The 25,656-nt window shown below is 41.5% G+C and overlaps 1 protein-coding gene across 3 annotated transcripts in view; it reads left to right on the top strand.

Annotated features, from left to right (window-relative positions):
• The window catches only part of EPB41L4A (erythrocyte membrane protein band 4.1 like 4A), a 320,637-nt gene that overhangs the window by 149,444 nt on the left and 145,537 nt on the right, over positions 1–25,656 (top strand). The window contains exon 1 of one of the 3 annotated variants that reach the window (XM_066382001.1): positions 1,566–1,612. The exons of the other annotated variants lie outside the window; for them this stretch is intronic. Coding sequence (XP_066238098.1) covers positions 1,607–1,612 — 6 coding nt within the window. The 5' untranslated portion in view covers positions 1,566–1,606. Of the gene's footprint in view, positions 1–1,565; positions 1,613–25,656 lie in introns of those variants that run through there. 3 annotated transcript variants of the gene reach the window in all.

Raw genomic sequence — 25,656 nt, 5'->3', positions numbered from 1 at the left:
AGAGCCATACAATATGTTTAACACTAAATACAAGTAAATGTGTGCATTTTATGTAAGACCAACACTTTTAAAGTACAAAAAGTCTCTGAATTCTTTTTAATAATGTTGTTATGCTGTTGCTAACCAATGATGAATAAAGTACTTCTTACCCTTAATGCGACTTCTGGTGCTGCATGGTTTTGCTGATGGCTTTGTAGTCTCATTGATACATGGTGAGGTTAAGCTTCATGCAGGCGTTGAGACTTCCATCCGTTAAACGTGATCATAGGTTGGTCTTAACATTCTTTAGATGTGAGAAAGACTGCTCACATGCATACGTAGAGCCAAACATTGTCAGTACAGCAATACTCACACGCTGCAGTGTGTGGTATGTGACAGAAAGCCTGTTCCAAGTTTTGACCATCAGCTGGTCTGCGGGTTGAAGTTTTTTCATTTCTCCCCACTTGTGTTTGCTCGCCAACTCTGCTTGCTGTCGTGCAAGTCTTTTCAAATCTTCATTCAGTGACTTGAACTTATTCACCCACATGTCTGAGGCCTTCAGGTCAGCAGCTTGTAGCTCAAAATCTCTGACAGAGACCCCGGGGATGTAACTCAGGTTGGCGCTGTCCACTGCACACTCGTGTGGATGGGTGATGAACTTAAAAAGACAAATGCGCTCACGAAATTCTCCAAAGCGTGCTTTGAATGACTGCAGGAGATTAGATGTGAAGCCCACTAGCTGCTGGAGATCAAGATGTTGAGCAGGGTCACTTGCTGTGCATGCATCTTTAAATTCTACCAGTTTTTCAAAGTGTAGTATATGACCTGTTTCAATGTCGGTGATGAAGAGTTCCAGCTTATTTTCAAATGCAAACACTACTTGTTGAAGGGATAAGACTGTATTTTCAATGCCTTGCATTTTCACATTGAGCTGGTTCAGATGTTCAGTCATGTCCACAAGATTGTAGAACTTCAGGAGCCACTCAGTGTTAGCTAACTCAGGATGCTCGACGTTTTTCATTTCAAGAAAAGTCTGGATTTCATTCAGACAAGCCGTGAAATGGCTGAGCACCTTCCCTCTTGACAACCAACGTACATTGCTGTGCAGAAGCAGACCAGGATTATTCCCAACTTCATCCAGCAGTGTTTTATCTGGTGATCATTTAAAGCTCAGGCAACAATAACGTTGAACACCCGAATGACCAGCGACATCACCTCACCAAGTTGCTCGCCACACATCTGAGCACAAAGTGCCTTCTGATATAAGATGCAGTGAAAACTTAGGATGGGTCTCTTTTCATGTTCACGAAGAAATGTTATGAATCCTCTATTTTTCCCCACCATGCACGGAGCACCATTAGTACACACTGAAATATGTTTATCGATGGGTAGATTTTTTTCTTTGTCAAACTCAGTGAAAGACTTGAATAAATCCTCCCCTCTTGTTGTCTCTTTCATAGGCAAAACAGCAAGACTTTCCTCACGTAGTGTGTTACTGACAGCCTACCTTGCAATCACACTGAACTGGGATAAATGGCTTACGTCTGTTGACTCATCCAAAGCAAGAGAAAAGAATGGTGCTGCATTTATGTCCTTCGCTTGTGTTGCCTCAATTTGATTTGCCATCATGATGGTATGATCATTAACAGTTCTTGACGACAGAGGCATGTCTTTTATTTGTTTGATTATCTTGTCTTTATCCGAAAAGTTGTCAAAAAGTTCATTGGCAACATCAAGCATGAATGTTTTGGCATACTCCCCATCTGTGAATGGCTTTCCATTTCTCACAATTGCTAAAGCACCAGCAAAGCTAGCAAAATTCCAGTCACCTTGTTGGGTCCAAACATGGAGTTGCTGCTGACTAGCTTGCACTCTGCAGAGTACTCTTGACATGCATTCCTCCTGCTGTCTCCCACTGGATATTTCGATGCAAGTGTAGTATGGTGTGTGTCGAAGTGCTGCTTTATATTTGACCGTTTCATTGATGCAATTTTATCATTGCATATTAGACACACTGCAGAACCTGCTCTCTCTACAAAGGCGAATTCTTCTGTCCATTCCTGCTGAAAAGTGCGATACTCCTCATCTTTATTTCTTTTAGTCATCTTCGTCAAAAGGGTATCTGCAACTAGCTAGCTGACTACTTGATTAAAAGGAGGGAAGTTTACTTCCTGATCTTACAATGACCCGTGTACATTATGCATTATCCAATAAAATTTTGGTGTTGTCCCGGGGGACAGCTGTGATTGGCTCCAGCCACCTGCAACCATGGACATGAGCAGTAGGAAATGAATGGATTGTAATACAAGAATGTTTTATATTTTTAACATTTTTTTTTTTATTAAAGATTTGTCTGCGAACCAGATACAGCTATCAAAAGAGCCACATCTGGCTCACGAGCCATAGGTTCCTGACCCCTGCCCTAGGTGTTTGTTTAAAGTTGTGAGACTAGATAAGGTCATTTAGGGAGAAAGTCTGAAGGCAGAAGAGGAGAGGCAGGACTGCCCTGTATGGCTGTGCTGACTGTGTAGTTTGATTGCTCTAGAGTTGGGCGCACTGTATGCTGAGCAGGAATCTAGGTCCTGGTTACTTCGGTTGGCTTGCTCCTCTGTGCTGAAGCACATGGTTAGCTAAAGCTATATTTATATTCAGTTACTAGAACAGTTTCAACAAACCCTAACTTAATCGTGTATGTGTCTTAATTACTATGGTTTCCAGAGTATGTCAGATTTAAGATTTGATTTCAAGTACAATAATTTTATAATCTAAACATGATGCCTATTCAGGTGTTGAAAATATGTAGATGGCTCCTTCAGCTAAAGCAAAATGTAGATGAAACTTTGTGCAGAAGAGCTGAAATCTCCTGAGCAGCACAAAATCCATACCTGGCAGTCCACTCACAGGACGGAGCACTTTTCTCATAGAATTTATCATTCTTAAGACCTTGGTTGTTTCACTTTAGGAAGAAATCCAAACACCTGGGATATGAAATGCCCTGGCTTCCAAGAGACTTAAGAACAGCCTATTATATATGCATTTATAGGGTAGCCCCACTAAAGATAGTCACAGCTTGGCAGGAGGGCATGTTCAAGAGATGATGTCTGGGTTCCTAGGAAATATAAAAGTGAGTCCCTATTAGCCAGTATGGTTCCAGTAACAAAAAAGCAACTTATGCCTGACATCTTTATTTGTGACAAAACTAGTATATTTGGAATTCAGGAAGATATAAAAAAGTGTATACAGTATATTTTTTTGGATTAAATGGAAAATTGATGGATAAATTGAAAGATGGTTTAGTATAGTTGATTACCCTTAAGCAAAGCGAATTGATTTTTAAAAACCAATTCAGAGGTTTCTAGGTATGTCCCAGGGCTTACAATACCAGTACCTGGGATGCAGCCAAAGAGGGCATGCTTGTGAAATTCACAGATGACATTAATGCAGGAGGAACAGCAAGTATGTTGAATGAAAGAGCAGAGATCAAAGAGATGAGTTGGGAAGCATTCCTGTTACTCATTGCTGTATAACAAGGCACCTCAAAGTTTAGTGGCTTTAAATTAGGCCAACATAAATTTTATTTATGAATCCGTGACTGGGACAGGGCGTGGCAGGGACAGCTCATCTCTGTACCACTTAGTCTCAACTGGAAAGGCTTAAAGGCTGGAGGATGCAGGCTTCCTCAGTCTCAGTCCTGTGTCTGAGGTGGGTGTTGGCCTGGCTGGGCTGGGGTTGGAGCACACACGTGTGGACTTTCCATGTTGATGTTTGGCTTCCTCACAGGGCAGTGGGAGGGTTCTCAGTACCAGAATCTGGAGGAAGATAGAGAAGGAGAGAGTGGTAGAAGCTCTGTCACCTTTTATAACTAAGTCTTAGAAGTTAGAAAGTGCTACTTTTGTCTGCTACTGATTTGAAGTGAAGAGAGGCCAGCCCACAGTTTAAAGGAGAGCGAGATTAGATTATACCATTTGATGCGAGGAATGTCAACTAATTTGCAGATGAGCTTTAAAACATGAGAATCTGTCTTCTGGACAAAAATTGTTTATACTCTTTCTGCATGTAAAATATACTTATCCCTGCCAAGACCTCCCCAAATCTTATTTATTAGGTCAGTGGATTCAGACTTGAGGTCTACAATCTTAATTGTTCTTCAGGTTTAACCCCTTGAGCCTAGTTCCTCTTGATCTGAAGACCTGTGAATGAAAATGGTAAGAAAGCTATATCCACGCTCCCTGACCCCCATCACCACCACCATTCATCATATAGTGATGGGGCACACACAGGATAAAATAACTATATAGACACTTCCATTTAAAACACGTGGAAGGGCCTGACCTGTGGTGGCGCAGTGGATAAAGCGTTGACCTGGAACGCTGAGGTCACCGGTTTGAAACCCTGGGCTCGCCCAGTCAAGGCACATATGGGAGTTGATGCTTCCTGCTCCTCCACCCATTCTTTCTGTGTCTCTTTCTCTCCTCTCTCTAAAATGAATAAAAAATAAAATAAAACACATGGAAAATGGAGGCACACAACAGTCACTGCTTAATAATAGGTCTGAAAAGTAGCCAGGCTCATGTTGCCCTTACTGCCTAGGAGTTGTTCACTGGGATGTGATGTTCACGCTCTGTTCTCTGGACTTTTGGTTCTTTCCATTGAGTTTTTCTTCCATTTCTGTAAAAAGCAATGTGTGTTTTACAGCTCAGTAGAATTCTCAGTGTGTTGTTTGCTTGATGAAGATGGGGTTCCAAAGTCTTCTTGTCAGGGTGTAGTGGTCTGTCCTCTCCAGCCCAAGCTGATACAAATCTTTTTTTTTTTTTTTTAATGATTTTATTTATTTATTTATTTATTTATTTATTTATTTATTTACAGGGACAGAGAGAGAGAGTCAGATAGAGGGATAGATAGGGAGAGACAGACAGGAACGGAGAGACATGAGAAGCATCAATCATCAGTTTTTTGTTGCGACACTGTAGTTGTTCATTGATTGCTTTCTCATATGTGCCATGACTGTGGGCCTTCAGCAGACTGAGCAACCCCCTGCTCGAGCCAGTGACCTTGGGTCCATGCTAGTGAGTTTTTTGCTGAAGCCAGATGAGCCCGCACTCAAGCTGGCAACCCCGGGGTCTTGAACCTGGGTCCTTCCGCATCCCAGTCCGACGCTCTATCCACTGCGCTACCGCCTGGTCAGGCTGATACAAATCTTTAAAAAAAAATTTTTGTGGATTTTGCCTGACCAGGCAATGGCACAGTGACCAGAGCATTGGCCTGGGATGCTGAGATCCCAGGTTTGAAACTCTGTGGTCGCTGGCTTGAGCGCAGGCTCACCACCTTGAGCACAGGGTTACCAGCTTGAAAATGGGATCATAGACATGATCACTCGGTCTGCTGTAGCCCCCTCAGTCAAGGCACATATGAGGAAGCAATCAATGAACAACTGAAGTGCCGCTTCTCATCTCTCTCCCTTTCTGTCTGTTTCTGTCTGTCTGCCTGTTTCTCTTTCTCACTAAAACAAAACAAACAAAAAACTTTGTGGATTTCTTAGGGATCGATTTATAATCAACTTTATTAGACAAAGGCAGCACCCACAGATTGCTTTGAAATAAGTACCTCTGTACTAATAATGATGTAAGGATCTCCAAACCTGTAAAGAATCTTTATAAGATTTCATTTGAGCCCTGACTGGAAAGCTCAGCTGGTTAGTGCGTTGTCCTGACACGCCAAGATTGTGGGCTTGAGCCTTGGTCAGGGTACGTAACTACCAATGAATGCATACATAAGGGGAGCAGCAAATCGATATTTCTCTCTCTCTCTTAAAAAATCAATAAAAAAAGTAAAAAAAAAAAAAGACTTTATTTGAGTCAAACTGATGACAGTTACTGGGAAGCAAGATCTCAAAATCTCCCAAGAATGAGAGTTTTGCAGTTTCTTTTATGCATTTGAAATTAAGGAGGAAATTTAAGGAAGATTACATGACGGAGGAAGAAAGAAAGATCCAGTCAAGAGGCCCTGGCCAGTTGGCTCAGCGGTAGAGCGTCAGCCTGGCGTGAGGGGGACCCGGGTTCGATTCCCGGCCAGGGCACATAGGAGAGGCGCCCATTTGCTTCTCCACCCCCTCCTCCTTCCTCTCTGTCTCTCTCTTCCCCTCCTGCAGCCAAGGCTCCATTGGAGCGAGGATGGCCCGGGCGCTGGGGATGGCTCCTTGGCCTCTGCCCCAGGTGGCTCTGGTCGAGGCAGAGCGACGCCCCGGAGGGGCAGAGCATCGCCCCCTGGTGGGCAGAGCGTCACCCCTGGTGGGCGTGCCGGGTGGATCCTGGTCGGGCGCATGCGGGAGTCTGTCTGACTGTCTCTCCCCGTTTCTAGCTTCAGAAAAATACAAAAAAAAAAAAAAAAAAAAAAAAAAAAAGAATACAGTCAAGATTTTGTGCTTCCTTGAGGATGATAATGCCTCCCAGAGGTCTGGAAAAAAAAGATTAATTTGACATTTCAAAGATGTGTTAACCTAGATCAGTGGTTTTCAAAGAGGGTGTCAGGGTGCACTGGTGCACCCTAGAAGATTTGCAGGTGTGCCCTATGGTATTCCAGAGAAATATGTGCCTGTTGGGGACCAAAAAACCAACAGGGTTTTTGGAGTTTAGATTTTTGGGGAACAGAGGTGTGGGAAATAGACTGTAAGCTGACAGTCTGTCCAACCCCCCACCTCACTTGCCTGATTAGGTTGCAAAAGGCTGTTAGGCTGTGGTGCTGGATTGTTTACACTACTCTCCATGTTCCCCAGAAAGACTGGAGGCAAGTTTCTTCTATCCTTTGTTTGGTGTCAAATTAAGATGATATGTATGGTGGGAGTTTTGTATTAATGATTAAACATAAAAAATTGTCTCTTGAAGCCTTTTGGATTTCTATAAAAGAAGAATATGTGGCAATATTTAAAGCTTTGAACATTTTACTACAATTTTTAACATCCTATTTATGTGAATTAGTATTTTCTACCCTCAACACAATTAAGAGTAAAAAGAGAGGAATTCTTCAATGTATTGATGAGGAAATGAGAGTTTGCCTTTCAGATATATGCCCAAACATTGAAGAAATCGCTAGAACACATCAGGCTCATGTTTCTCATAAACACAAGAAAAAAAAACTTAACACGTTCGTGCCGGGACCTGCCAAATTTACTAAGTCTTACTAAAAATGTATCTCTCTATATAAAAAGATAACTTTTTGTCATCTTTTTATTTTTAATCTCTCTTTTTTACGAATTCTAAAAACCATAACTCAAAAAAATGTAACATAAAAATGTTTTTTTCATTTCAGAATAAATTTAATTTTGTCGTATTTATTTCATTTTATTACCATAAAAGCACGCTTGGACTTTATATATATATATATTAATATTTGACTTAATTATTATAACATATTTCTCAGAAATTTGTGTATAGTGCAAATTATTTGTAGGATTTTAAATGCACCCCAACTTCAAAAAGTTTGAGAACCACTGACCTAGATGCACTGGAACAATGAGCTGGGCTTGCTTAGGAAAAGATTAAACCTTTTACTAAAGAAGTTATATATAAAAAAAAGTAAATAAAAAATAAAATAAAGAAGTTATATATATGCCTGGGGTATGACTGATAAGAATTTATGATAACATCACCCTGTGGGGTTCTCTTCCATAGAATCCCCTTTTTATCCATAATACTAAGGTGACCAATCATCCTCCTTTAGAGAGGACAGTCCTTCTTTTGTAAGTTCCATCCTCCCTCAAAAAGTGTCCTCCTACATGTCCTCCTTTTTGATATTGGAAGACTAATCTGTAAATGTCCATATTTGATTGATGTAGAGTCGATCTATTGCATGATATGACATATTTGTATCTAAATGAATACTTTTTCTTACAATTATTTTTAAAAATTAATAAGCATATAAGCATAATTACAATATAAAATATTACAAATGTTTTTATTATGCATTTATCATATTGTAGTATATTATTGTTGCAATGAATAAAATGTTTCTTTATGATATTATTTTCTTCAATTTATTTTTGTCCTCCTTTCCGTTGTAAAATAGTTGGTCACCTTAATACCTTAGATTCCATGTAGGGCTGTTGGGGAACAATGACCTTAAGATTCTTAGAAGACCTTTTGTTCCTTTGAAAGAGTCTGAGACATCATATTAGGTCTTTTTCTGAGGATTTAATAAAGAGTTTAACAGTAATATTCATGCTTTCCTGAGTACCCTTTATTCAGTCTTTGCTCAGAAGTAATTTCTTAATTGTAGCACCATTTGCCTTCTGATAAGTTTAGGGATGAGAAACCTCTATTTCAAACCCATTAAGTTCTGGGACTTTATATTTAATAGTTCTTTTCTTTTTAAGCTATCTCTATCTTGCATTTTATTATAAGCAATGAAGAAGCCAGTCCGTGCTTTCAGCAGTTTGCCGGCAAATCTCTTTATCTGGACCACCCAGTTCATTAGGTATAGCCTTTATTTTCCACGTTGCCACAGACAACAGCATTGCTAAATGTCTGCCTTCTCCTTCAAGGAGATTTCTCTTTGCTTTCCTTAGGCTATCCCCACAGCCTCCTTAAGGGCCCTGAGGCTTTCACTGACATTTTTCTTAAGGTTTTTTCTGCTGTCTCATCTCCAAAACTCACAGTGGAGAGTAAAAGGAATGGCACCAGATTATGTAGGACTTTATAGACCATTATAGGGAATTTGGATTTTATTTTCAGTAAGAAGTATGTTGAACAGAAGAGGAAATTGATTCGACTTGTTTTTAATTTTATTTTTTATTATGTTTATCCTTTTTTCTTTAAAAATTAAAAAAAATTCTTGTTTTTTTAATTTTTTATTGTATTAATTGAATTATTGGATGACATTGGTTCACATAACCATGTAGGTTTCAAGGGTAAAACTCAATATAACACCACTTGCAAATGGCATTGTGTATCCTCTGCCCCAAGTGAAGCCTCCTTCCATCTCCACTTCCCCTCCTTTGCACACCTTCCCCTTGTCCCCAACCGCCTTTCTCTCTGGCTGTTGCCACCCTGTTGTCTATTTCTGTGTGTTATGTATATATGTTTTTTGACAAATCTCTTCACCTTCTTTTATCCAGTCCCTTCATTCCCCTTCCCTATCACAGCTATCCATCTGTTCCATGCCTGTTTCTTTCATCAGTTTATTGTGTTCCTTAGGTTCTACGTATGAGTGAAATCATATGGTATTTGTCTTTCTCTGACTGGCTTATTTGACTTAGCATAATAATCTCCAGGTCCATTCATGCTGTTGCAAAAGGTAAGATTGCCTTCTTATTCACGGCTACATAGTATTCCATTGTGTATATGTACCACAGCTTTTTAATCTATATACTTGTCCACTGACGGACACTTGGGCTGTTTCCAGATCTTGGCTATTGTAAACAATGCTGCAGTGAACATGGGGGTGTGTAAAGCCAGTAGCCACGGCCACCATCACAGCCACCTGGCCCATGCAGGTTCACATTGGATTCGGATAGACGGTAATGAAACAACAGAGCCAAGAACTGGTGGGCCATTAGCTTTAATTCTAGCTTTCAGCTGGTGGGCAAGAAATACACACAGTGGGAAAACACTTCCCTTTCATTCAGGGCTCCCAAAGCCACTGACTTATCCAAGTTTCCTAGAATCAAAGGTTTCTAGCTCACCAGCCTCATTCACCTCTGTTTCCCATCTCTTAATCTCTTTACAAACTCAGCACAAACTGGCTTTTCCCTCAACACTCCACCATCTTGGCTGCTTCTCCTGGCCTCCTCCATGTGGCCTTTCTCTACTCTCCTTTCTCTGCTCTCTCCTCCAATGCTAATTTCAGGAACCAAGAGAGAACAAGTTCCTGGTCTGCTCCACTTTATAGTGTAGAAATCCAAACCTTTAATCCAATATACAAACAAGGAAGTCTCTGATACAAAGTCACTTATCTGAGGCATAATGGGATTCCTCATGAGAATGCACCATCCCACATCATGTAACAGTCAAGGGTGTGGGGAAAAGCTTAGTTTTAAAACCACGCCTTAGGCTATAATGACTTTGCCAGTTTACAGCTTTCTCCCACACACAATGCAAACATATATATCATATTTAAAAACTTATTTGACCAACAGGGTGCATATCTTCTTTTGAATCAGTGATTTGGTATTCTTAGGATATATTCCTAAAAGTGGGATAACTGGGTCAAAAGGCAGTTTCACTTTTAATTTTCTGAGGAAACGCCATGTTGTTTTCTACAGTGACTGCACAAATCTGCATTCCCACTAGCAGTGCAGGAGGGTTCCCCTTTCTCCACACCCTCGCCAGCACTTTTTGTGTGTTGTTTTGTTGATGAGCGCCATTCTGACAGGTATGAGGTGGTATCTCATTGTGGTTTTAATCTGCATTTCTCTGATGATTAGTGACGTTGAACATTTTTTCATATGCCTATTGGCCATCTGTTTGTCCTCTTTGGAAATGTGTCTATTCTATTCAGTTCTTTTGCTCATTTTTTAATTGGGTTGTTTACCTTCCTGGTGTTGAGTTTTAGAAATTCTTTATAAATTTTGGTTATTAATCCAATATTAGACATATTGGCGAATATGTTCTCCCATTGTGTGTTGTCTTTTTATTTTGTTAATGGTGTCTTTTGCTGTGCAAAAGCTTTTTATAGTTTGATATAGTCCCTTTTGTTCATCCTGTCCTTTATTTCACTTGCCCATGGAGATAAATTGGCAAAAATATTGCTATGAGAGATATCGGAGAGTTTACCACCTATGTTTTCTTTCAAGATGTTTATGGTTTCATGACTTACATTTAAGTCTTTTACCCATTTTTAGTTTATTTTTGTGAATGGTGTAAGTTGATGGTCTCTAGTTTCATTTTTTTGCATGTACCTGTCCAATTTTCCCAATACCATTTATTGAAGAGACTGTTTACTCCATTGTATGCTCTTATCTCCTTTGTCAAATATCAATTGACCATAAAGGCATGGGTTTATTTCTGGGTTTTCTGTTCTGTTCCACTGATCTATTAATATATGCCTGTTCTTATGCCAGTACCAAGCTGTTTTGAGTACAATGGCCTTGTAGTATAACTTGATATCAGAAAGTGTGTTACCTCCCACTTTATTCTTTATTTTCAAGATTGCTGAGGCTATTTGTGTTTGTGTGTTTTTTTTGGTCCCACATAAATTTTTGGAATATTTCTATATCTTTGAAGTATGCCATTAGTATTTTATAGGAATTACATTGAATTTATAGATTGCTTTTGGTAATATAGACATTTTAATGATGTTTATTCTTCTTATCCATGAACACGGTATAGGACTCCACTTGTTTGTATCTTCCTTGATTTCTTTTATCAATGTTTTATAATTTTACAAGTACAAGTCTTTTACCTCTGTAAGGCCAGTAGCCACGGCCACCATCACAGCTGCCTGGCCCACGCAAGTTCGCATTTGATTCAGACAGATGGTAATGAAACAATGGATTCACAAACTGGTGGGCCATCATCTTTATCCTAGCTTGTACCCGGTGGGCAAGAAATACACACAGTGGGAAAACACTTTCCTTTCCATTCAGTGCTCCCAAAGATACTGCCTTATCCGAGTTTCCTAGAATCAAAGTTTTCTACCTCACCAGTCTTATTCACCTCTGTTCCCCATCTCCTTCTCTCTGCACAAACTGGCTTCTCCTTCAGCACTACGCCATCTTGGCTGCCTCTCCTCTTTTCCACGTGGCCTTACTCTGCTCTCCTACAGCATGGGCTCCTCCTAGAATGTAATCACTCATCCCCTGGAACAATGTGATATCTCTTCCCTTTAAACCTTTTGGTGTGAAAGCCCTCCCCCAACACATTTTAACATAATCATGCCCATCACAAGCAAGAAGGACAACAAATATTATCACCTGGGCGAAGGGCTTCCACGTGGGCAGTGCCATCTTTAACAAAGTGAGCATAATATAGTTTATCTACCCAACAACCTCCTTGGTTAAATTTACTCCTAGGTACTTAATTTTTTTTTTTGTTGTAATAGTAAAGAGGATCGTTTCCTTAATTTCTCTTTTAGACAGTTAATTGTTGGTGTATAAATATGTCACTGATTTCTGAATATTAATTTTATATCCTGGCCAGTTGGCTCAGTGGTAGAGCGTCGGCCTGGCGTACAGGAATCCATGGTTCGATTCCTGGCCAGGGCACACAGGAGAGGCGCCCATGTGCTTCTCCACCTTCTCTGTCTCTCCTTCTTCTCTGTCTCTCTCTTCCCCTTCCACAGCCAAGGCTCCACTGGAGCAAAGTTTTCCCGGGCGCTGAGGATGGCTCTGTGGCCTCTGCCTCAGGCGCTAGAATGGCTCTGGTTGCAACAGAACAGCACCCCAGATGGGCAGAGCATCGGCCGGTGGTGGGCATGCCGGGTGGATCCCGGTTGGGCACATGTGGGAGTCCTTCTGACTGCCTCCCCGTTTCCAGCTTTAGAAAAATACCAAAAAAAAAAAATAATAATAAAAAATAATTTTATATCCTGCCACCTTGCCAAGTTCATTTATCAGGTCTAGTAGTTCTTTGAGACTTTAGGGTTTTCTATGTACAGTATTATGTCATCAGCAAATAATGATAGTTTTACTTCTTCTTTTCCAATTTGGATGCTTTTTATTTCTACTTCTTTTCTAATTGCTGTGGCTAGCCCAGGCAGCTGCAAGAAGAGGAGGAGCAGCTGAAAACTGGAGGCAAATCTTATGGAGTTTGGAGCTTTTTCTAAGCTGCTGTCATTTCTAAGCAGGAGGAAGCTGATCATTATACACAGATTGGCCCCTCCCGCACTACCCAGACACAGAAAACAAAGATACAAACAGCAAAAAGAGCAGTAGCCACAGACACATAGCTCACAGCAGGTTAAAAACCATGGCTGATGCCAACCCAAGAAGATCTAGAACCAACACAACTGGTAGTGCGTGGCAGATAGCACCAACCCTAGACTCAGCTAGCTACACAACCAGCACGCCCAAAGGAGAAGTCCAGCAGGCACCAGGCACTGCAGAGAATAAATATGCCCAATAAGATGGACATTGCACAGTGTGTAACACACACAACCAAGGTTGACCCTTAGAGCTAGCCAGCCTAAAGAAATAACTGTACCCACAAAAGGTCCTACTGCATTCAATACTCATAAACAGAACGGAAAGTAGTACCCTCAAGAAACTTTCCTAGAACAAGAAAAACAGGTGACCTGGAGGTCAGTACCACCAAGCCCATCTTCCTCATAAAATAACTACAAAAAATTCAAACTCAGACAGCGCTACTTAATACACAGATAAAATGGGTAGACAGAGAAATGCGACTCAAATGAATCAACAAGAGAAATCCCAGAAAAAAAACTAAATGAAATGGAAGAAACCAAACTACTAGATACAGAGTTTAAAATAATGATTTTTAGGATGCTCAAGTACCTTAGAGCAACAATGGATGGTCATAATGAATACCTAAATAAACAGATAGCAAACATCAAAAAGAACATTGAAATCATAAAAAAGAACCAGTCAGAAATGATAAACTCAATATCAGAAATAAAGGCAGCACTAGAAGAAATCAACAGCAGGCTGGATGAAGCAGAGGATCAAATCAGCAATTTAGAAGATAAGATAAACACAAGCACAGAAGCAGAGCAGAAAAATGAAAAGAGGCTCAAAAAGACAGGAAACTCTTAAGAGACCTCTGTGACAACATGAAGAGAAACAACATCTACATCATCGGGGTTCCTGAAGCAGAAGAGAACAGACAAGGGATAGAGAACCTATTTGAAGAAATCATAGCTGAAAATTTCATGAAATTGATGAAGGAAAAAGTCACACAAGTTCAAGAAGCACAGAGAATCCCATTAAAGAAGAACTCAAGGAGGCCTACACAAAGACACATCATAATTAAAAGGCCAAAGTTAGGAGACAAAGAAAAAATACTAAAAGCTGCAAGAAAAAAAGCAGTTAATTACATAAGGAGGAGCCCCCATAGGATGACATATGACTTCTCAACAGACAAACTTGAGGCCAGAAGGGATTGGCAAGAAATATTCAAAGTGATGCAATACAAGAACCTACAACCAAAAATACTTTATCAAGCAAGGCTATTGTTTAAAATTGAAGAAGAAATAAAAATCTTCCAGGAAAAACAAACAAACAAACACAAACTCAAGGAATTCATTACAACCAAACTAGTACTACAAGAAATGTTAAGGGGCCTGCTATAAAAGGAAACTGAAATAAAAAAAAAAGAAGATTTAAAGAATAAAATGTCAACAAGTAAGTACATGTCAATAATAGCCTTAAATTTAAATGAATTAAATGTTCCAATCAAAAAACACAGGGTAACTGCATCGATAAGAAAACAGGACCTGTACATATGCTGTCTACAAGAGACCCACCTCAGAACAAAAGATACACATAGACTGAAATGAAGGGATAGAAAAAAGTATTTCACACAATGGAAATGAAAAAAAAAAAAGTGGAGTAGCAATACTTATATTTGACAAAATAGAGGCGAGGATGTTGAGAAAAGGGAACCCTCCTGCACTGCTGGTGGGATTGCAGACTGGTGCAGCCACTGTGGAGAACTGTGGAGTTTTCTCCAAAAATTAAATATAGAACTGTTTTATGACCCAGGTAGCCTACTTTTGGGATTAAATCCTAATATTCCTGACCTATGTTTTTAAAGAATTTTTTGAAATGTTACTGGATCCAGTACTTTAGGTCTGCCTAGGGCCAACTGGTAATGCGTGGGTTCTTGAGTTTGTGTGGGGAAAGATTTCACAACACGAATTCAGGTTATTTTAAGAGTAAGTTTATTGAAGCTGGGGTCAGTGAAAAATGGAAGAGCCCAGAACAGTAAAATCAACAGGAGATCCTAGCAGGGTGGACTTAGCTCTCTAAAATCCTTATTGGCAAGAAATGAATAGGAAAAGGGTCCTGATAGCCTTGGAGACAGGATCAGGGTTTAGCCTGGGACAAGCTGCTTCTGTCCACTGCTCCCCTGGTTGCAAGTTTGAGGACCCTTAAAATTTAGGAGAGGCACACCTATGGGTGGTGAGTGAGAAGGGAAGGGGAGGAAAAGAAGAAGGGAAAGGCTCAGATGTCCTTTGTTCTAAGGCTTTTTTAAAGACTGGGAGTTTAGGGGTGTTGTTAGGGGAGGATCCCAATAGAATATTCATCAACTACTAGGTGTGACACCCCCAGGATTGTGGTGATGCCATCAGCTACCAGGGGGTTGTCATGCACCTGGGCCTGGAGCCAAAACACAATTAAGGCCTAGATGTTACTTCTGAGGAGATAACACTCTGCCCCTGACTGTAAATTGTTGGGCCAGTTTATTCAGCTATCGGCCTCAGTTTCCCCATTCTATTTGGTAAGGAATTTTCCTCACTTCTTACTGTCCTGTCTCACAACTACCAAGGTAGCAGCAGAGATACCACTAAAGGCGTTTAAGAAACCCAGGTGAGCAATGCTTCTAGACTTTTATTGCCTAGACTGCTACCTTTCAAAGCTTGGGACAGGAAGCTGTGAATTCGGTTTTATTACTTTTTGTACTATTAATCCCCCAGGTTCGGGTGGCTGTTTTCTGCTTGTCAGCGGGTGGCCTGGCAGTGGCTCTGAGTGACCTGTTCTTGGCCCCCAGCCTGTGGGGGACCAAAGGAATAGGCCCAAACTGGCGGATATGCTTTTTAAAAAATAAACAATGATTCAGTTTAAAAAAGAGAGATCCAAGTGAATGGTGACGGCTTCTTAGATCTGTGAGTGGTGAAAATTTGTCAGATTCTGTATATTTGTAATATAGAGCCAACAGGATTTGCAGGTGAATGGAAGGATGGATGGTAAAGAGGCTCAGAATAGTCCAAGGGAAGAGTATTATCCATTCATGGAGATGGGGAAGACTGCAGGAGAATCGATTTTTGTAGGAGAGGGTATCATCACTTCCCTTTTAAATGTAAAAAGTTTGAGATTCTAATAAGCATTTAAATGGAACTGTCAAGTAGGCAGTTTAATTCAGGGGACAGTTCTGGTTCAGCTATGCATTTGGGAGTTGTCAGTATATAAATGGCATTTAAAGCCATGAGCCCCGACTTAAGGTGTGAGCCTAGGGCAGTCTGGCCTTTCCTGGTTAGGAAGATAATGAGCAGCCAGCAAAGGTGATTGTGAAGGTGTGGCCAGTGAGGTGGAAGGAGAAGTCAGGTGTCCTAGAAACCAGTGACCAATGTGTTTTAAGAAAGTGGGTGAAAGCCCTGGCTGGATTGCTAGTTGGTTAGAGCATTGTCCAGCTGTGCAGAGGTTGTCAGTTTGACCCTGGTCAGGGCACGTACAGGAACAGATCGATGTTCCTGTCTCTTTCTCTTTCTCTCCCTTTCTCTTTTATAATCAATAAATTAAAAAACAATAAAAAAGAAAGTGGGTAAAGACTGCATCTATCATTAGATTTAGCAATGGTGGAGGTCATTGTAAGGTACTGGAGTGAGTTTTAAAATAGGTTCAAGAGGGAATAAAGGAGACAAGAGCATAAAACAATGGTTCTCCCCCCATCAGAGATCTATTTTAAAGTGAAATAAGAGATAAAGATGTTAAAAGTTTTTTGGGGTTTGTTTGTGTTTTTTATATTAATGGAGGAGGATAAAACCTTGTATTGTCCTAGGAAAGATTCTATAGAAAGAAAAAAAGAGCAGGAGATTGCTAGGACCATGTTTCCGACAGACGAGGCCCAGCCTTAGGTGGAGCACGGACAGTTCATCGCAGAAGAGAGAAGACAGGACACCAGCACAGACACAGACAGGTGGGGGGCTGGGTGAGAGGCTGCATGTTCTCTTCTGATGGCACCGTTTTCTCAGAGAAATGATCAAGATCACCAGCTGAGAGTGAGAAAGGGGAAGCAGTTACCCAGGCAAGTGAAAGAATAAAGTGTGGTAGGGTTCTGGGTTCCCTCACGTTATTGATAATGAATTGAAATTGAGCCCATCTCAGCCCTGGCTGGGTGGCTCAGAGACTAGAGTGTATGTCATCCTGGCAAGCTGGAAGTCCTGGGTTCGATCCCCAGTCAGGGCACATATGAGAAGCAACCAATGAATGCACAACTGAGTGAACAACAAGCTGATTCTTCTCTCTCTCCCCCGTGCCCCTCCCTGTCTCTTCCTTCCTCTCCCTCTTCTTAGTGTCTCTCTCTCTCAAATCAATGGGAAAAAAAAGAGAGAGAGAGAGAGAATATGGCCCTGGCTGGTTAGCTTAGTTGGTTAAGAGCATCGTCCCAAAACAACAAGGTTCTAGGTTTGATCCCCAGTTAGGGCACATACAGGAAACAACCAAAAAATGTACGACTGAGTGGAGCAACAAATGAATGCTTCCCTCCCCCCACCCCCTTCTTTCTTCTTCTCTCTGCCTCTCTAAAAATCAATAAAAATTTTAACAAGAACTACATGATTCCATACATTGGTGGAACATAAAAATGAGACTAAGAGACATGGACAAGAGTGTGGTGGTTACCAGGGGTGGGGGGAGGGGGGACAGGGGGAGGGTTGGGGGGAGGGGGAGGGGCACAGAGAACTAGATGGAGGGTGGCGAAGGACAATCTGACTTTGGGCGAGGGGTATGCAACATAGTTTAATGACAAGATAACCTGGACATGTTTTCTTTGAATATATGTACCCTGATTTATTAATGTCATCTCATTACCATTAATAAAAATTTATTTAAAAAAAAAAAAAAAATTTTAAAAATAAAGAAACAGAGCCCATGTATGGCTGTGCAGTCCAGCCTCTCGGGCGCTGTGCTGGCATGGAGAAGGCAGGGATTGGTGTGCCTTACCCAGTGGGCGGTGCCCAGGGGAGATCGTGCAAGGTAACAGGACCTCTGCTGGTGAATGACTATAATGGAGATGGAAGTGAGGGCTTGGGTGGGGTCCGGGAGGAGGAACCATGAGAAGGTAACAGGATCTGCCTGGCTTGTGGTGGCACAGTAGATAGAGCATTGATGTAGAGCGCTGAGGTCACTGGTTCAAAACCCCAGGCTTGCCAGGTCAAGGCACATACAAGAAGCAATGAATGAACATCTAAAGTGCTGCAACTATGAGTTGATACTTCTCCCTCCCTCCCTCTCTCTCACCTCTCTCTTTAAAAATCAGTAAATGAATTTCTTTTAAAAAAGATAGAAAGATCAGGGATTATGTGTTCTAGTGGAATCAGAATATGAGAAGGCAGTGAGCTGAGAGACGAGGAACTGGTAGTTGTGTGTAAGGATGTTGAAATCGAGGTTATGCATTATTCCTATTTAGACAATGCTCCAGAGAGCAGCTTGGCCTGAGATTAGCATGCATGGGGCTTCTGTTCCTTGGATCTACTGTTCTACACTTTTGAGTAAGTTGTTTAAATACCTTGTGTTTCAGTTTCCTCCACTGTCAAATGGTGATAATAGTAGTTCCTACTTCATTAGACTTATTAAGAGAATTAAATGAGTAAGTACAGGTAAAGTCTTCAGTAGTACCTGGCACATGGTAAACATTTGATAATTGTTAGCTATTATTATTATTATTATTATTATTATTATCCCTGTAACTCTTAGAGTGGTGCCAGGATCCATGGGTGAGAACTGGGGCCAGTGGCACTTCATGAGGAGCCAGATGGTCCTACGGTGATGCAACAGAATCTGCTTTTGTTGAAAATTGGGGCCTAATTACAATTTCTCCCCTTCAGTGTAGATCACCCAAAGACAGGCTGTGAGTTGTTCCTGCTATGAGTTGGCTTTGCTATGATGACCTTACCTGAGGTCCTAAAGCTTTTATGATTAGTACCAAGGAGTGAACTAAAACCATGTCCTATTACTGTTGCTCAGAGGGCCTGAGATCTGTCCACAGAGGTTGGGAAAAACACAATAGCTACTACCACAGTCTTGGATTTCTTGGGACATGTGTGCAAACTATGTTGAGTCCTATAACTCCCTAGGAATGAACAGTAGTATCATTTTCTGAGATCTTTGTGGCTCCTTTGTCCCTTATAAATGGTCAACTCTTTTAATACTCCCTTAGATCCAGAGGTTGTTTTGTTATATTGATGAAAAGTGTGTGCATATTTAAAGTCTTTTTTTTAATCAATAGGAAACATTATGAAATATCATTGTAATGTTTTTAAATGCTCCAAAGGAGAATTAGTATTATACTCTGTGTGAAATAAGATGCAGTGAAGCTTTCTATTATTTCTTGCTGTCTTTGCTTTATCTAAAACTTTTTAGGCGTATCCTACTGTTAGAATTCTAGGAGACTCCAAAAAACAGTTGTCAAACGAAAGGTTGGACCTTGAATTTTGAAGGTTAATATATCGATTTACTAGACAGAGTTAAGAGTTTTAAAATCTAATTCTGAGACAGTTACCTAAGATATTGATGAAATTGAAACATTATCAGCCAAGGTGAGTGAAAGACACTCAGGGCGTTTAGCCAAGACTCTGAAAGTGGAAGAAGGAACTTGCGTCCATCTGTCATTCTCTCCGGGTTATGTAAATGTTGTTATTAAGATGGACAGGACTGAAGAGGTTAGACCACTGACCTGCTGGCCTTTTACAAAGGGTCAGAGTGAGGAGGGCTGTCATCTTGACTTTTTCGTGATTGGATATGGGGGTTGCAGTCTGTTAATGTTCTCCTTTATTAGGAAGCCCACCACAGAAATCAGGGTGAGAGAGCAGGGTCTGCTTCTGTTGTTATCTTCCTACAAAATAGAATCCAATCTAGCTGGATATAAATTTGAAGTTGGAGAGAGAAGAAGGAGGAAAGGGGAGGGGAAGAGTGATTGATTGAAAGATTTCGCTAGAGAATGAACACCGGGAATGTTGAGAGAGAATAGGGGAGATAGGGCTGTCTCTTCTGATGACTGTCATGTAACAGGACAGAAAAAGTTTGTCCAGCCGGAGCTAGCAGAGCCAAACACTAAACACTGAGAGCTGCAGTGGAGAAAGACTGGCTATTTTATTGATGTATGGACCCATCCAGGAGAACAGGATGCTAATGCTCAAAAACCGGAACTCCCTGATCCAGGGTTCCAGGATGTTTGTTTTTTTTTTCCAGGAGGGTTTTAAGGGGTTAGGGGAACAGGCATGTGGAAGTGCTTGTGGGGCAGGGTTTAACCGAAGGACCTTGTTACCTGACCATTTATAGTAAGAGGTATCAACACAGGCTCTTCCTGGACCATAGATCCTCCTCTGCTTCGGAAAGGGTGTCAGTGTGCAAGTCCTGGTTCTTTGGTTTCGTGGGGGCTGGGAGGACACCAGACTTTGGTTCTGGATGCAGCTGAAGGTCAAAGTTCTCTCCTTTCAACATGCTTCAGCTACAAGACTTGTCATTTTGTTCTGTTGTCTCTGAAAAGCGGTCCACTTTTTTTTTTTTTGGTATTTTTCCAAAGTTGGAAATGGGGAGGCAGTCAGACAGACTTCCGCATGCGCCCGACCGGGATCCACCCGGCACACCCACCAGGGGGCGATGCTCTGCCCATTGGGGGCGTCACTCTGTTGCAACCAGAGCCATTCTAGTGCCTGAGGCAGAGGCCACAGAGCCATCCTCAGCACCCGGGCCAACTTTGCTCCAATGGAGCCTTGGCTGCGGGAGGAGAAGAGAGAGACAGAGAGGAAAGAGAGGGGGAGGGGTGGAGAAGCAGATGGGCGCTTCTCCTGTGTGCCCTGGCTGGGAATCGAATCCGGGACTCCTGCACGTCAGGCTGACGCTCTACCACTGAGCCAACCGGCCATGGCCGCGATCCACTATCTTTAAAGAGGTTAGGACCAGAGTGTGGATCTGCTTGACTTCACACCAAAGTACAGTTCAGAAAAGCCATCCTGTGTCCTAGTGCACAGTGAATTGTGCTCAGCTCTCTGCTCCTCCCTTCCCTCCTGCCCAGGACAGATAGAAGGACTGAATGGGCCACTTCTCTTTCTGGAAGTCCTGCATCAACACTGATTTCTTAGCTGAGTGTTAGCTATTGGGTGGCACTGATTTCAATATAGCTTTCAACTATGTATAAAGGATGTGGAATATATTACATTCTGTGTTGTCACTTAACCGCGAGCCCGTTTGCTTTAAGAGCAATTGAGCTGGTAGACATAATTTTTATAAAAATTTAAGGCTCTGTTCACCTCCATTTCTGTATTTTAGGAGAGCTTTTTTATTTGTAAACACATTGTTCAGAAGGTTTCCTCTTCAGTGATGCCTTTGTACATTCACCCTGCAGAGATACTTTGTACATAATTTTAATCTTATACATATTACCTCACTGCAGCATTGCATTGTAATTCTGTTTCTGTGTGTCACCTACTAGGCTGTGAATGCCTCAAGGTTATGGGTAGGTCTCAGTCGTCTTTGTTTTCCCACACTCCCCAGGAGAAGGGCTGACAGAACATACAGAGAACATGTACATGGGTATCTATAAATATTAAATGAATGAATGGGTGCTATCCAGTTTTAGAGCTACTGTAGGTAAATATTCTGGATGTAGTCCTTAACATTGGGATACTATGTTCATTGGCAATTTTTTTTCTTTTTAGTGAGAGGAGGGGAGGCGGAGAGACAGACTCCCACATGTGCCCCAACAGGGTTCTACCCTACAAGCCCACTAGGGGGTGATGTTATAACCATCTGGGGCCACTACTCTGTTGCTCAGCAACCGAGCCTTTTTTTTTTTTTTTTTTTTTTTTTTTTTGTATTTTTCTGAAGCTGGAAACGGGGAGAGACAGTCAGACAAACTCCCGCATGCACCCGACCAGGATCCACCTGGCACACCCACCAGGGGCTACACTCTGCCCACCAGGGGGCGATGCTCTGCCCCTCCGGGGCGTCGCTCTGTTGCGACCAGAGCCACTCTAGCGCCTGGGGCAGAGGCCAAGGAGCCATCCCCAGTGCCCGGGCCATCTTTGCTCCAATGGAGCCTTGGCTGCGGGAGAGGAAGAGAGAGACAGAGAGGAAGGAGAGGAGGAGGGGTGGAGAAGCAGATGGGCGTTTCTCCTGTGTGCCCTGGCCGGAAATCGAACCCGGGACTCCTGCACGCCAGGCTGACGCTCTACCACTGAGCCAACCAGCCAGGGCTTTTTTTTTTTTTTAGTGCCTGAGGTGGAAGCCATGGAGCCAATCCTCAGCGCCTGAGATTTAGCAAATTCTTGTGCCCTTTTTTCTTAGTAGTTATGGTATAACTGCCTGATGTGTCTCACTGTGGTCAGACATGCTATGTTTGATTGCTTGTTGATAATGAGCAGTGACAAGTGCCATCGTATGGCTGCTTTGGTTTCAAGGTCATTTCTGTCCCATGATTGAGCAGAAGTAGGTTTTACATTTTTAAGATGTTAGCTTATAAAGCCTGGTGGCTCCTGCTTATTATTTATATGCTGAAGCATTTATCATCACCTGACCTCTGTAACCCTTCCCTGGTTTCCATTTGGATCAAATGAGATTTGTGCATGATGCGCGCCGGGCTGATGCTTAGCATAGCTAATGTGCAGTGAACCATCGAACAGCTTTGACGGAGCTTTGACGGAGCTTTGACTTTTCTTTCTTTCTTTTTTTTCTTACTACAAAATTGTAATTTCTAACTTATCTCAGAACCCTCATTATACTTTTCACCTCACAGATCAGACTGCTCTCAAGGGAAGATTTATTTTTAAAGTATATAGATTATCAGTAATGTGAAAATTTTTAGTAGGTTAACCAGTCTTTCTTGTTACAATTAGTTAAAAGTTTCCTTTCTATTTTTTTTAACCTGGCTTTTCAATAACTGAAAATAATTTTGGAGGCCAAAAAAAATTTTTTTTTATTTTAGGAATCTATAAAGGTTGTTTCCTTGAGATGATGATGATAGAAAGAGAGATTAAGAAGCTTTTCTTTTAATTTCTGTTTCTTATTAGTTTCAGGGATTAAACAGAGTAGTAAGACCACAGGCCACTTCTCTTCCCTCTTTCTTTTAATTTTTTTTGTTTATTTAAATTAAGTGAGAAGCAGAGAGGCAGACAGACAGACTCCTACCTGCACCCCTACCAGGATCCACCTGGCAAGCCCCCTCCCTACAGGGCAATGCTCTGCTATCTGGGGGGCCACTGCTCTGTTGCTTGGCAACCAAGCTATTTTAGCACTTGGAGCCATCCTCAGCAACTGGGGCCAACTTGCTTTAACCTTTTGAGCCATGGTTGTGGGAAGGGAAGAGAGAGAGAGAGAGAGAAGCTAGAGGGGGTGGGGTGGAGAAGCAGATGGCCACCTCTCCTGTGTGCCCTGGCTGGGAATTGAACCCAGGACTTCCACACACCAGGCCGATGCTCTACCACTGAGCCAACCAGCCAAGTAAACATTTTTTTTATTAATTGAATTTATATGGATGACATTGGTTTGCCAAACCATATAGGTTGCAAGTGCCCTAAGCATTCATTGAGTCCTCACGTGTAAGCATGGTGTTAGGACTGAAATCAGGCATATCTTGACTTCTGGGAAACAATGAGAGGGCCTCTAATGGCTAGTCTCCAAGTACCCTCCCTAAAGTGCTCTTATGGATAGAGGCCCCTTGACACATAACTCTCCAGAACCCCAGCTGGCTGACGTCTTGATTTTGGTTTTGTGAAAGAAGCCACCTTATCTCAGAAGTTGGGAGATCACAAGTGGGTATTATTGTAAGCTTCTAAGTTTATGATACTTTGCCATGGCAGCAATAGAAATCGAATGCAAGTGTTTAGTTTATTTTTTACTATTTTTCAACAACAGAAATTTATTCCTCATAGTTCTGAAGGCAAGTGTTTTAAAATGGTTAGTTATGTGTGTTTTCCTTGTTTTTATCCTCTTTGAAAAATCTGGGTTATAGTCAAACCATTTTATTTAACATTAATGGCAAGAAACAGTCTATTTAGCTGTGTTTCCATTTCATGAGAAGCATCCATAGCTTTGTGTACTTAGAGGAATTGGTCTGCTCTGTGTCTGACACACAGCTTCACATTTGAGTAGACTTTACTCTACTTGTATGAATAAGTGTTTCCACGTGAATGGTTATTTTAACACTAGAGCTACATTTTTAGTCTCTGTGGGCTCTGAAAACAGTTCATTGATTGTAGCCTCTACTTCAAATATATATATTTTTAACTTTAAAAGTGAGTAATTCTAGACATTCAACAATTGAGAAATTATAAAGAACAGAATAATAAACATGATATAAGTTGCTACATATATATCTTACTTTTTAGAAAGTTGAAAACCTGAAACTACTCTGTGATGACAAATAGTGAAGATTCTCTCTCTCTCCCTCTCTCTCTATATATATAAATAGAGTTTAGTCCTGTCATAAAATCTTGTAATAAAATAATTCTAACACATATTTAGTATAATTGTTATTATATTAAATGTAACTAGGAATAAAAAGTAAAGGGATTGCAAAAACATTATAATCTGTATTTATAATTACTGCTACTGTTATATAGCGGAGCAAATATTTTTGTCCCTAGGGGAGGGGCAGAGAAAGGGGAACTGGGCAGGAAGGTTCTCTTGGGCTCATTTTTCAACCCGGGATGCTTGACCCAGAAGAGTCAGGGGAGTGTGAATATTCTCACCAGGGTGAACACAAGAGTGCGGGAACGAGGGGCTCAAGGTGGGTGAGCTCCTCCTACCTCCCTGCTGGGAGACTTGCCTCTTCTTTGTTCAGGAACAAAGAAAAATGAAAACTGGTTAGCTAGGCCTTTGGGATCTCCAATAGTGGGCAAGGACAGCCAGGGAGAGGTTTCACTCTGCCCTCCTCTGACCCTCCAGGGCTCCGGAACCCTTTCCAGTGTGTGCTTCTCGGGGAACCCAGAAGCTCTGCTCCTCCCACAGGTGGAGGGATGGGGCTGAAGGCTTTCTTTTTCACAAGGGTATGAGATTTAAGAAGGGTGTCTCCCCAGGACTCCAAATTCTCCCATCACTCTTTAAGATTCTGTTTATTAAACATTAATTTGAATTAATAAGCAAGTCTCATAGGCTTACTAAAGGCACTATTTAAGAATGACCCTCACACCTTAATAATGCTCATCACTAACATGTGTTACATACTGAGTATGAACCAGGAGTTATTCTGAAGACTTTACATCAATTAACTTATTCAACCCTCATGGCAAGCCGGTGAGGAAGGTTCAGAGATGACCTGGAACCTTGTTCCAAGTTCTGTCATGATGAGGGGAGAGCCAGGACAGAGTCCAGCTGGGGCGGCTGCTCTGGGACTTGGACCCTCAGCCACTGTACAGAGCTGCCTCTCCTGGACACTGAAGCAGGGTTTGTTTTACTCAGCCACTTTCTTCCTTCCATCTGGCAGCAACACCTGTAAGAGACGGGACCTAAGTGGAGAGGGTGAGGACGTTTTAGGGGGAGACATGACTGTAGGCAGATGGGATGGAGACTTTGGAAAGAGACTTGGCAAGCATCCTCTACGGCCAATGTTTTTTCCTCAAAAGCAGTAAAGCACATTCACTAGCATCTTGATGTTAATGATCTTAAAATCAGTACAAGACTTCAACTGAGAACCCAGCAAGTACTGTTTTTTCTTCTCTGCTGTTCTCGGAACATTGACATCATTTTTCTTTTAATGTTCTAGCCACAGAAAGCGCTAATGTATGTTTGTGTGTATATATAATAAACACTTTGTTTATTAATTAAATATTTAAAAATAACTATTATCAAAT

The sequence above is a fragment of the Saccopteryx leptura genome, chromosome 4, assembly GCF_036850995.1.
Source record: "Saccopteryx leptura isolate mSacLep1 chromosome 4, mSacLep1_pri_phased_curated, whole genome shotgun sequence".
NCBI lineage: Eukaryota > Metazoa > Chordata > Mammalia > Chiroptera > Emballonuridae > Saccopteryx > Saccopteryx leptura.
This window is presented reverse-complemented; position numbering and strand designations above follow the sequence as displayed.